We start from the raw sequence: 12084 nt of genomic DNA, 5'->3' as shown, positions 1-12084 counted from the left end.
AAAGCCAACTGGGTGACTTTGGACCAATCACCAGGAGAATGTGAGTTCTAGTTCTGTCTTAGCCATGAAAATCTGCTCAGTGATTTTGGGCCAATCACGAGGAGACGGTGAGTTCTAGTTCTACCTTAGGCACGAAAGCTGTCTGGGTGACTTTGGACCAATCACCAGGAGATGGTGAGTTCAAGTTCTGTCTTAGGCATGAAAGCCGGCTGGGTGACTTTGGGCCAATCACCAGGAGACAGGGAGTTCTAGTCCTCCCTTAGGCACGAAAGCCAGCTGGGTGACTTTGGACCAATCACCAGGAGATGGTGAGTTCTAGTCCTGTCTTAGACATGAAAGCCAACTGGGTGACTTTGGGCCAATCACCAGGAGATGGTGAGTTCTAGTCCTGTCTTAGACATGAAAATCTGCTCAGTGACTTTGGACCAATCACCAGGAGATGGAGAGTTCTAGTTCTGTTTTAGGCATGAAAGCCGGCTGGGTGACTTTGGGCCAATCACCAGGAGACAGGGAGTTCTAGTCCTCCCTTAGGCATGAAAGCCAACTAGGTGACTTTCGACCAATCACCAGGAGACAGGGAGTTCTAGTTCTGCCTTAGCCATGAAAATCTGCTCAGTGATTTTGGGCCAATCACCAGGAGACGGTGAGTTCTAGTTCTACCTTAGGCACAAAAGCTGGCTGGGTGACTTTGGACCAATCACCAGGAGATGGTGAGTTCTAGTTCTGTTTTAGGCATGAAAGCCGGCTGGGTGACGTTGGGACCAGGAGACAGGGAGTTCTAGTTCTATCTTAGCCATGAAAATCTGCTCAGTGACTTTGGGCCAATCACCAGGAGACGGTGAGTTCTAGTTCTGTCTCAGGCACAAAAGCCAACTGGGAGGCTTTGGGCCAGGTCGCATTTTCTCAGCCCAAGCCAACTCACAGGTCGTTGTTGTGGGGAAAAGAGCAGGAGGAAAGCCACGAGAAGGAAAGCCTCCACCAAAATACCAAGCGAGGAGAAAGCGTCCAAAGAGAACTCTTTCTCTTCTTCACAATGCCCTCCCTACTGTTGCTCAGAAAGTCCATTTTTCTCAGGCCGGGGGAAAAAAAAAGGGATAGGAGAAAGATGGCCACATCAAGAGCCTTGATAGTACAGTGGTCTACGCACCCTGTTATTAACACAGCTGCCTGCAATTTACTGCTGGTTCGAATCTCGCCATGCTCAAGGTTGACTCAGCCTTCCATCCTATCTAAGGTAGGTAAATTGAGGACCCAGTTTGTGGGGGCAATAAGCTGACTTTGTATAAATATACAAAAGGATGAAGGCTGTTGCTTAACGCATTGTAAGCCGCCCTGAGTCTCCGGAGAAGGGCGGCATATAAATCAAATTAAAAAAAAAAAAAAAAAAGGCACTCGCCTCCATCCCAGCTGCGATCATCTCGTTCATAAACCCGCTTCCCAAATCCTCTTCCATGCTTGGGACGGTGTCCAAGCTGCGTGGGGGAACCTCAGGGCCTTTCCCTGCATCTGTCTCCAGCTGTTCTTCCTCTAGCACGTTGTCGATCCAGCCATCGGGCCCGTCCAGGAACGAGAAGGAATCCTCGACTTCCATAGACATCTGGCTCTCCATTTCGGCTTCGAAGTTTGTTCCTAAAATGCACGCAAGCAAAAACAAAACAAAACTCAGTGCATATTTCACAGTAGGGACTAGGCCCTTGCTGAGTACAAATACAGGTAGCCCTTAACCTATGACCAGAGGTGGGTTTCAGCAGGTTCTGACCAGTTCTGGAGAACCGGTAGTGGAAATTTTGAGTAGTTCGGAGAACCGGTGGTAAGCATTCTGACTGGCCCCACCCCCATCTATTCTATTTATTTTATTTATTTATTAGTTCAATTTATATGCCACCTTTCTCCGGAGACTCAGGGCGGCTTACAATGCCTCCCAAGTCCCAGCTGATTGGGAGGGAATGGTGGGCGTGGCTTGGTGGGCGTGGCTTGGTGGCAGAGGTGGGTTTCAGCAGGTTCTGACCAGTTCTGGAGAACCGGTAGCGGAAATGTTGAGTAGTTCGGAGAACCGGTAGTAAAAATTCTGACTGGCCCTGCCCCCATCTATTCTCTGCCTCCCGAGTCCCAGCTGATCGGGAGGAAATGGGGATTTTGCAGTAACCTTCCCTTGGATTGGGGAGGAAATGGGGATTTTGCAGTAACCCTCCCCTGGAGTGGGAAGGGAATGGAGATTTTACCCTTCCCCTGCCATGCCCACCAAGCCATGCCCACCAAGCCACACCACGCCCACCAAGCCACGCCCACAGAACCGATAATAAAAAAATTTGAAACCCACCACTGCCTATGACACACAACTGAGCCCAAAATTTCTGCGGTTAAGTGAGACAGTTGTTAAGTCAGTTTTGCCCCATTATGCCACCTTTCCTGCCACCGTTGTAAAGCAAATCACTGCAATTGATAAGGTTGACTTGTCCTTCCTTCCTTCCTTCCTTCCTTCCTTCCTTCCTTCCTTCCTTCCGTTGTAGACTGGAAATAGATGATGTCATATCCCTCCCCCTCGCTTGAGGGAGGGCCGTTCAATTTTGACATAGATGGTTTCTTTGACCCTTCTTTTAAACCAACCATGCACTCTGTCCAAAATGAGGACTTTGCTGTCTTCAAAATTACATGCTCGCATGTAACACCCCTCCTACGCGAGCTGCACTGGCTCCCGGTGGTCTTCCAAGTGCGCTTCAAGGTGTTGGTTCTTACCTTTAAAGTGCTCCATGGCTTAGGACCTGGGTACCTACGAGACCACCTTCTGCAACCGATAACCTCCCACCAACCAGCACGCTCCCACAGGGTGGGCCTCCTCAGGGTGCCATCACTAAAGCAATGTCGACTGGTAGTTCCCAGAGAAAGAGCCTTTTCTGTGGGGGCACCTACCCTTTGGAACAGGTTACCCCCAGGGATACGAATGATCCCAGATCTTCGTACTTTCCGTCGTGCACTTTCTGTTTCACCAAGCCGGGCTGGCATAAATCTCTTCTAATTGTTCTAAATCTTTATGCTGAAGATACTTAACTGATGAACCAAATTGGCTTAATCATCTTATATTCACATTTTATATGTATGTTATGTTAACTGTTCACCGCCCTGAGTCCTTCGGGAGAAGGGCGGTATAAAAATTAAATAAATAAATAAAATAAATAAAAGAGCGGCCTTTGTCTTTTAACTATAAATGGACTAATGAATCTTGTCCTGATGGGTTTGTTCTCCTATGTTATGCCATGCGTTTATGAAGTGGCTGTTTTGTTTCCCCAATGTACACCATCTATCTCCAGCCTACAACACAGTTCCAAGAAGGCTCCACACCCCATTTGCGCTACTCAGGTAAACCCCCAAGTGGCCTCAATGACTCTTTAAAAGGATGCAAATTTCCAGCTGTCTGCAAGGAGTATAAATCCTTCCATTCCCCACCATCCAGTCAGAGCTGAAGAAGCTTCTTGGATGAGAAGCAAAATGTCTTTGAAGAAAAAACAAGAAAGTCCAGTTGCATCCTGAAAAAAGGCACTTTTGGGAGAACCATGACCTGGATGACGGAGAATCTCGACAGATTTTTAGCTATACAATTTGGGATGAGGACCTTTTGAATGGTGTGGGAGTAGGAATGGATTTTCAGAGGAAAAAAATTGCAGATTACAGGAATCATTTGCACCACTCAGATGATCCTGAGGACACAGATAAACCTCCAAGTGTTGTGGCCCGTCAGCAGCCTGTGCAGCTAGTAGTTGATTCTGACAGCGAGGAGGCTGGTGTGGTGCTGCGCCAGCAGCCTGTGCAGCTGGCACTCAAGTCGGACAGTGAGGAGGCTGGAGAAGATGTGGTGCTAGAGGCGGGAATTCAGCCAGGGCCTTCAGGACCTCCAGAAGCTTCCATGAGTGAAGAGGAAGAAGAGGAGGAGCCTCTTCTCGATGCACGGGCGCGCAGAGCTGCCAAAAGGCAGGAGTGGCTCCTCAGGAGGAGGTCTCCTCGAGAGTAAGGCTTGGGGCTAATTGGCCACTCCCTTAGCCTATTTAAGGAAGGATGACGATTGAGGCAATTTGCAGGGAACAACTTCGTTCACTCTCCTTCGCGTCTGGATCTTAGTTCTCTTATCAATTCCCTGCAAATTGCTTCTGGGCTTTCTGCCAACCCTAGTAAGATTACGATTATTTATTCTTTGGATTCTTGTAGGCTGCTAAGAAAGTTAATTCACAGCCTTTGTTTGAAAAAAAAAACTGATTTAATTTAGTAAACTAAGGTTTGTACAGGCTTTGTATGTGCTGCGTTCTCTGAGGTCCGTAGCTGGGGCCGAACACCAAGTGGCCTCAATGACCCTCTAAAAAGGATGCAAATAACCAGCTCTGTCTGCAAGCTGTATCAATCCTTCCATTTCCTTCCATCCAGTCAGAGTTAAAGAAGCTTCTTGGAGGAGAAGCGAAACGTCTTCAAAAGAAAAACCAGAAAGTCCAGTTGCCTCTTGAAAAAAATCACCTTTGGGAACAACCAGGACCCAGATGATTGAGAATCTCCATAGACGAGTAGTAGGAATGCGCAATTCACTAGGTTAAGAGGCTACATTGATTAAGGAACTGGTTTCCTCTTAATATGGAGCGTGTACCCTAATTTATATTTATTATTTTATTTATTTTTATTAGTCATATTTCTATGCCGCCAACTCTCCGAGGATTCTGGGCGGCTTACACCAAAGACAGTATACTAAATATTGGCATATTGCCCCCTAACAATCTGGGTCCTCATTTTACCCACCTCAGAAGGATGGAAGGCTGAGTCAACCTTGAGCCGGTGAGATTTGATCCGCTGATCTGCTGAACTAGCAGTCAGCTGAAGTAGCTGCAGTACTGCACCCTAACCACTGCGCCACCTCGGCTCTAAATATCTTTGATATTTGAAGGCAGTGCAAAGAGCTGGAGCCACAAGCGAAGCCATCCCTCTGGACTGCTGCTTCTGGAATCATTACTTCCTGCCCTTGACAACAGTTTAACAGTTTAACTGGTTAGGGTTAGGGTCACTGTTGGGAAATTCCTCCTAGGTTTGATTAGTTTCCATCCATCGCTTCTTGTCTTGCTTTCTGGTGCTTTGGAGAATAGCTGGACCCCCTTCTTCAACCTATTCTCCAAAGCCCCAGAAGGCAGGACAAGAAACAACAGATGGAAACTAACCAAGGAGAGAAGCAACCTGGAATTAAGGAGAAACTTCCTAACAGGGAGGACAATTAACCCGCGGAACTGCTTGCCACCAGATGTTGTGGGTGCTCCATCCCTGGAGGTTTTTAAGAAGAGACTGGACAGCCACTTGTCCCAAATGGTATAGGGCCATGATGCCAAACCTATGGCACGCGTGCCACAGGTGGCACACGGAAGCATGTCTCTTGGCACGCCAGCTCAGCTCCAGCGCTAGGAATCTCTGGAGGCTGGGGACAGCAAAAAAAATCACTTCCTGTCCAACCGGAAGTTGGGAAATGGGCCATTTCAGGCCTCCGGAGGGCCTCCGAGAGGGTGGGGGAAGGCTGTTTTCGCCCTCCCCAGATGCATAGAGAGGATCTGGAGCCAGGTGAGAAAGAAAAACGGGCCTACTGGGCCATCACGTGCCAGGAGCGGGGGAGAGAGGGGTCACAATCACATCTGCGGAGCGGGACGCATAGAATTATGGCTGTAGGCACATGCGTGCGCGAACCTCCCCCGTCCCCCCCCCCCTTCCTGGCACACGATGACAAAAAAGTTAGCCATCACTGGTATAGGGTCTCCTGCTTGACAGGGTTGGACTAGATGACCTCAAAGTTCCCTTCCATTCCCTTAGAATGTTATTCTAAGTCTAACATTCAGAACAATTAACCAGTGGAACAGCTTGACACCAGAAATCATGGGAGCTCCATCAATGGCTCTCTACATGGGGCTCCCCTTGAGGAGTACCCGGAGGCTCCAACTGGTGCAGAATGCGGCCGCGCGGGGGATTATGGGAGCGAGGGGTCGCTCCCATGTGACACCTCTCCTGCGTGAGCTGCATTGGCTTCCAGTGGTCTTCCGGGTGCGCTTCAAGGTGTTGGTTACCACCTTTAAAGCGCTCCATGGCATAGGACCTGGGTACTTGCGGGACCGCCTTCTGCCGCCAATAGCCTCCCACCGTCCAGTACGCTCCCACAGAGAGGGACTCCTCAGGGTGCCGTCGGCCAGGCAATGTCGGCTGGCGACCCCCAGGGGGAGGGCCTTCTCTGTGGCAGCCCCCCGCCCTCTGGAACGATCTGCCCCCGGAGATAAGAAGGATATCGGATCTTCGGGTCTTTCGCCGAGCCCTGAAAACTCTTCTTTTCCAGCAAGCAGGGCTGGCGTGAACCCCGCCCCCCTTTTTTAGTTTTTAATGGTTATTAATTGTTTAGTTTTAATTTGTTAATGGGTTTTAATTCGCACTGTTTTAATTCGGGCCAAAGTATATAATTCTTTTAATTAATTTTAAATTTTGTATTGTTATGTATTTTAGTTTTGGCTGTGCACCGCCCTGAGTCCACTAGGAGAAGGGCGGTATATAAATTGAATAAATAATAATAATAATAATGGAGGCTTTTAAAGAAGACCCTGGACAATCATTTGTCTGACATAATATAGGTTCTCCTGCTTGAGCAGGGGGTTGGACTAGAAGACCTCCGAGGTCCCTTCCAACCTGGTTATTCTGTTCTGGTGTTCTGTTCTATTACTATCAGTCTCGAATGCAATACAAATATCAACACTGACCTTCGTCTGCTTCCTTATTTGCAGTGAGGGCAGACATGAGTTTCTCATTGTCTTCTGTCACCCTGGGAAAGTCTTCTCCGTTGGAAGGAATGGCCTCTGGAGTCTCGAAGCTGGTGTAGCTCAGGGCTGGACACTCCAGACCTCTGGTCAACCGGGACAAAGTGAGGTTGGACGTGATGTGGAAGGGGACGGTGACCGAGAAAGGTCCCGAGATATGGACCCCGGCACATTTCTCAGCCCGGTTCCTGGAGCTCTTGGGTGAACGTCCTTGAGAGGTCCCTCCGATGAGACCGGACCTGGTGGCTTTGGGGGTGGTGGGTTCTGACTTGGTGGCTTCCTCCTGCGTGTCTTCGCATTTGCTCTTGGCAGACATGTACGCGGATTCCGAGAAGCTGCTGTCAAGTGAAACTGGGCCATCAAAACTCTCGTGTTTTGGAGGTATCTCGGTCCCCAGGTGAGCATCGTCTGCATGCCAAAGAGAGGGACCAATCACTGAGAGTCGTGGAGCAACGCCCAGGTATTCAACCAATGGAATGGAATGGAATGGAATGGAATGGAATGGAATGGAATGGAATGGAATGGAAGAGGAGAGGAGAGGAGAGGAGAGGAGAGGAGAGGAGAGGAGAGGAGAGGAGAGGAGAGGAGAGGAGAGGAATAAAGAGAAGAATGGAAGGGGAGGGGAGAGCAGAGGAGAGAAGAGGAGAAGAATAAAGAGAAGAAGGGAAGGGAAGAGGAGAAAAGAGAAGAGAAGAGATGTAGAGAAATAGAGAAATAATAGAGAAATAGAGGAGAAATAGAATAGGAGAGGACATAACAGAACAGAAGAGAATAGGAATACCACAGAACAGAACAGAACAGAATAGAAATAACAGAACACAACATAATAGAATAGGAATAGGACAGAACAGAACAGAATAGGAAAAAAACAGAACGGAATAAAAATGGAACAGAACAGAATAGAATAGGAATAGCACAGAACAGGACAGACTAGGAATAAGACAGAACAGAATAAAACAGATTAAACTAGAATAGGAATAGGACAGAACAAAACAGAACAGAATTATACAGAATTATTCCTGATGCTTTCCCCCCACACCCTTTCCCCTTTTACCTATACCTCTTTTTCTCCTTTCTTTCCCTTCCCCATTTTCCTGCTATCTTTTATTTTTGTTTGGATTAATTAATTAATTTATTTATTAAATTTGTACGCCGCCCGCCTCGCTATCAAGTGACTTCGGGTGGCTTCCACTACCATGAATAAATAAAAATAAAACAACATTATGAACATTCTAATAAAATTGTTATGAAACAAGGAAGCCAGCCAGCTGTCTCGCCCATGTCTCTGGCTGGGTGGGATCACCAGGAATGAGAGAGCTAGAGGAAGCAAATATTTACCGTATTTTTCGGAGTATAAGATGCACCGGACTATAAGACGCACCTACCTTTTTTGGTGAGGAAAAGAAGAAAAAAAAATCTCCCTCTGCGTCTGAGCAATTTTGCCTCGTTGCAGCAAACAGCAAACAGCCTGCTTTACTTTCATTTTCGTTTTCAGCATAGCTTGATTAGCACAAGGAAAAAAAATCTGCTTCCAGTCATTTACCTCCTTGCAGCAAGCAGCAGAGGTCCGTGCAGTAAAATAGGCAATCCCTGCAGCCTGAAACAGCTGAGAGTCGGGAGGCCGATCCAACGGACAATCAACTGGTGCTAATTAGGCTGTGCTGAAGCTGAAAGGAGCTGTTCCTTCTTGCTGCTTGCTGCAAGGAGATAAACTGCTGGGAGGCAGAAGCCAAAGGATGTGGGCTAGTGGGTGGGCGGGGTTACATTCGGTGTATAAGACGCACCTAAATTTTCACCCCCTTTTAGGGGGGGGAAAGGTGCATCTTATACTCTGAAAAATACGGTAATCCCACGGGAGGTTACAAACGGTTTAACCATAGTTGGCATCGGATTTATAATCTATTGTGTGAATAGGATCATAGAATTTTTTTTTTTTTTTTTTTTTTTGCAGATTTTGGCTGATTTTTCGACCTACCGTCACCGACAGACTGCATGCAGCTGAGTGAGTCCATGCTTTTGGCTGGACGTAGGCGCATCTTACCCAGTTTGTCATCTGGAACAGAAAAGACAGGACTGAGCTGTATCAACAAGAATTCCCTCAATGTTGTGGTCCGCCAGCAGCCTGCGGAGCTGGCAGCGGAGTCGGACAGCGAGGAGGCTGAAGAAGAACAGGGGCCAGTCCTGGAGGCTGGGGAAGGCCCGGATGAGGGCTCTGCGTCAGAGGCAGAGATGGGGCCAGGGCCATCGGGGAATGATGTGCGGACTTCGGAGCCCCCAGAGTCAGATACCAGAGAGGCAGAGGAACAGGAGGAGCCTGTTCCTAGTGCACGCATGAGAAGAGCTGCCAGAAGGCAGGAGCAGCTCAAGCAAAGAGGACGACTCAGGAGTAAGGCCAAGAGATGATTGGCCCCTTCCATAAGGCTTAAAGGACCAGCAACGGCTCTTGGGCTCTTTGTTGGAAAACAACTATTGAGAGAATTGGTTCTTGTTTCACTGTATTCATTTCTTGTTGGTGTCTTCTGCTTCTGAACTTTTGCCAAGAAAAGCCTTTGGCACTTTGCCTAATTATCCCAAGGTCGGTTATAAACTATGGAATGGTGTTTTGAAGAATTTGCTTTCATTTAGTTTGGACGACGCTGAAAATGAGTTAATTCTCAGCTGTTCTAATAAAGTCTGTTTGTTTTCGAACTGTTTGTATTTAATACTAACTACTTGGGCCTGGGACACAACACTCAACCTCAAATGTTTCTGTTACGAATGCAGATTTTTTTTTTCCTTACAAAAAACAAAACAGCCCCCCCGGGAAAATTCAGGTCATCCTCAACTTATAACCGGTCGCTTAAAGAACATTCAAAGTTGCGATGGACTGTAAAAAAAAATAGAACTGGTTCAAACTGGCCAGACATAAAGTTTTGAACTTTAGTAACTGAAAACTGATTATAATGTGGGAAAGACGCCTCCTGAATATGCAAGTTGTGTGTTAACAAGATCAGGCTAAGACTATCATGGGATGATATGGAATGTTACGTGGTACATCAAGCTAGTGAGAATGCTTACTGGATTAGGTTTTTGACTCGTAAGTCTTTTTGACTTTCCTTGGTCTTCATTGATCCATGGTGTCCCCAGAACCAGCAGCAGGAGGAGAAATGTACCCCTCCCATTAGGGGAGCCCCGTTTTGACCCCCTCCGAAGAACCCTGTGATGGTAGCCTTTCCCAAGCCCCGTCCTTGGAAAGCTGGGGTGAATGCACACTGGGGAAGGGAGAGCTCTCTGAGTTGATCTTCCATGACATGGGAGACAGGTAGGGGTGGGATTCAGCCAGTTCAGACCGGTTTGGGCAAAACGGATATTAATTTTAATCTGATTTGCTGAACCGGTAGTTGCAAGAACTAGCTGACCCCACCTACCCCGCCACACCCCTCCCAGGAGTCTCCATGTGGCCCGTTTTGGATGCCCGGTAAATGCAGGGCCCCCACGGAAGCTCCGAGAGAGCGAAAAATGGGCCTCCTGGAAGTTCCAGAAGTCTGGAAATGGGCTCATTTCTGGCCTCTGGAGGGCCTCCGGAGCCCAGGGGAACTCGAGAAAAGCCTCCGGAGCCTGGGGAGGGCAAACAACGGGCCTACCGGAAGTACCAAAAGTACCGGAAGTCCAAAAACGGGCCTGTTTCTGGCCTCCAGAGCCTGGGGGTGGCTGTTTTTGTCCTCGCAGAGACTCAAGGAAAGCCTCCAGAGCCTGGGGAGGGTAAAAAATGGGCCTACTGGAATTACCAGAAGTCCAAAAACAGGCCTGTTTCTGGCCTCCGGAGCCCGGGGGAGGCTGTTTTCGTCCTCCCAGAGGCTCAAGGAAAGCCTCTGGAGCCTGGGGAGGGCGAAAACGTCCCCCCCCCACATGGTGTAGGAGGCCGAATAGGCCATGGCCACCATGGCCATGCCCACCCAGAAACCGAGCAGAGAACCAATTGCTAAAATTTCTGAATCCCTCCCCAGGGGGGCAAGCAACCACATGTGTGTGGCACAGAGGGCTATGCCCCGTGCATGGATTTCGCCTGGGTGAGGAGGACCAGGTGTTTCTTACCTTTGTCTTCCGCCTTATTCAACTTGCGTTTGGAGTCGTGGCTGGATCGTCCTAGGTTGAAGATGGACTTCCATTTCTTGGCCTTGATGGAGCCTTTTCTTCTGAAAAAGAGGTGGAATTCAGGTTACAAAGAATGCTGAGGGGGAAAGCCGTATATCTAGGGGACCTTGCCCCCTCCCCAAGGGATGAAGCTGGTGAGGCCAGAACCAAAGAATCCCAGGTCAATGTAGAACATAGAATAATAGGGTTGGGTGGCAACTTGGAGGTCTTCTAGTCCAACCCACCACCCATGGCAGGAGATCTTATACCATTCCAGACTTTATTTGGGCTTGAAGGGATGGATACATGTGATCATAGAGAGAAGGAAGGAAGGAAGGAAGGAAGTTGAAAAAAGGAAAGGAGGGAGGGAGGGAGGAAAGATAGGTTGGAAGGAAGGAAGGAGAAATAGAGGGGGAAGGGAGAAAGGAAGGAACGGTAGGTTGGAAGGAAAGAAAGAAATTGAAAAAAGGAAAAGAGGGGGAAGGGAGAAAGGAAGGAAAGATAGGTTGGAAGGAAGGAAGGAAGAAAGAAAGAAGGAGAGGAAGGAAGGAAGGAGGAAAGGAAAAGAAGAAATAGAGGGGGAAGGGAGAAAGGAAAGAAGAATCAGTAGAAAGGAAGGAAGGAAAGAAGGAAGGAAGGAGGGGGAAGGGAGAAAGGAAAGAAAAATAAGGAAGGAAGGAAGGAGGGAGGGAGGGAAGGAAGGAGGGAGGAAGGGAAGGAGGGAAGGAAGGAAGGAAGGAAGGAAGGAAGGAAGGAAGGAAGAAAGGAAGGAGAAATAGAGTGGGTAGGGAGAAAGGAAAGAAGAATAGGTAGGAAGGAAGGAAAGAAGAAAGGAAGGAGAAATAGAGGGGGAAGGGAGAAAGGAAGGAGAGATAGGAAGGAAGGAAGGAAGGAAGGAAGGAAGGAAGGAAGGAAGGAAGGAAGGAAGGAAGGAGAAATAGAGGGGGGAGGCTTGCATACCAGTTCAAAATTGAGAAAGGAGAATGTCAAGATCATACATAGGCGGGAAATAAATAAATAATAATAAAATAAAGAAATTGCTCCCTAGCTATTGGCCTCAATCGTGCCTTGAGAAAAACTGGATTAGAGACCACAAAGCTTGGGATCGAAATCGCTTAAGCGGCTGCCAGGGAAGGGAAGGTGCCTTAGTGGGCAGCAG

At 48.1% G+C, this 12084-nt stretch overlaps 1 protein-coding gene across 1 annotated transcript in view; it reads right to left on the bottom strand.

Moving 5' to 3' along the window:
• ARHGAP30 (Rho GTPase activating protein 30) overlaps positions 1 to 12084 on the bottom strand; it is a 50341-nt gene that overhangs the window by 2497 nt on the left and 35760 nt on the right. The window contains exons 8-11 of the mRNA XM_070950941.1: positions 10887 to 10987; positions 8788 to 8865; positions 6756 to 7220; positions 1397 to 1629 (exon numbers count right to left, since the gene is read on the bottom strand). Coding sequence (XP_070807042.1) covers positions 1397 to 1629; positions 6756 to 7220; positions 8788 to 8865; positions 10887 to 10987 — 877 coding nt within the window. The remainder of the gene's footprint in view (positions 1 to 1396; positions 1630 to 6755; positions 7221 to 8787; positions 8866 to 10886; positions 10988 to 12084) is intronic.

Source organism: Pituophis catenifer, unplaced genomic scaffold, assembly GCF_029215685.1.
Source record: "Pituophis catenifer annectens isolate HBS135680 unplaced genomic scaffold, rPitCat1.0.hap2 SCAF_10, whole genome shotgun sequence".
NCBI classification, from domain to species: Eukaryota; Metazoa; Chordata; class Lepidosauria; order Squamata; family Colubridae; genus Pituophis; species Pituophis catenifer.
This window is presented reverse-complemented; position numbering and strand designations above follow the sequence as displayed.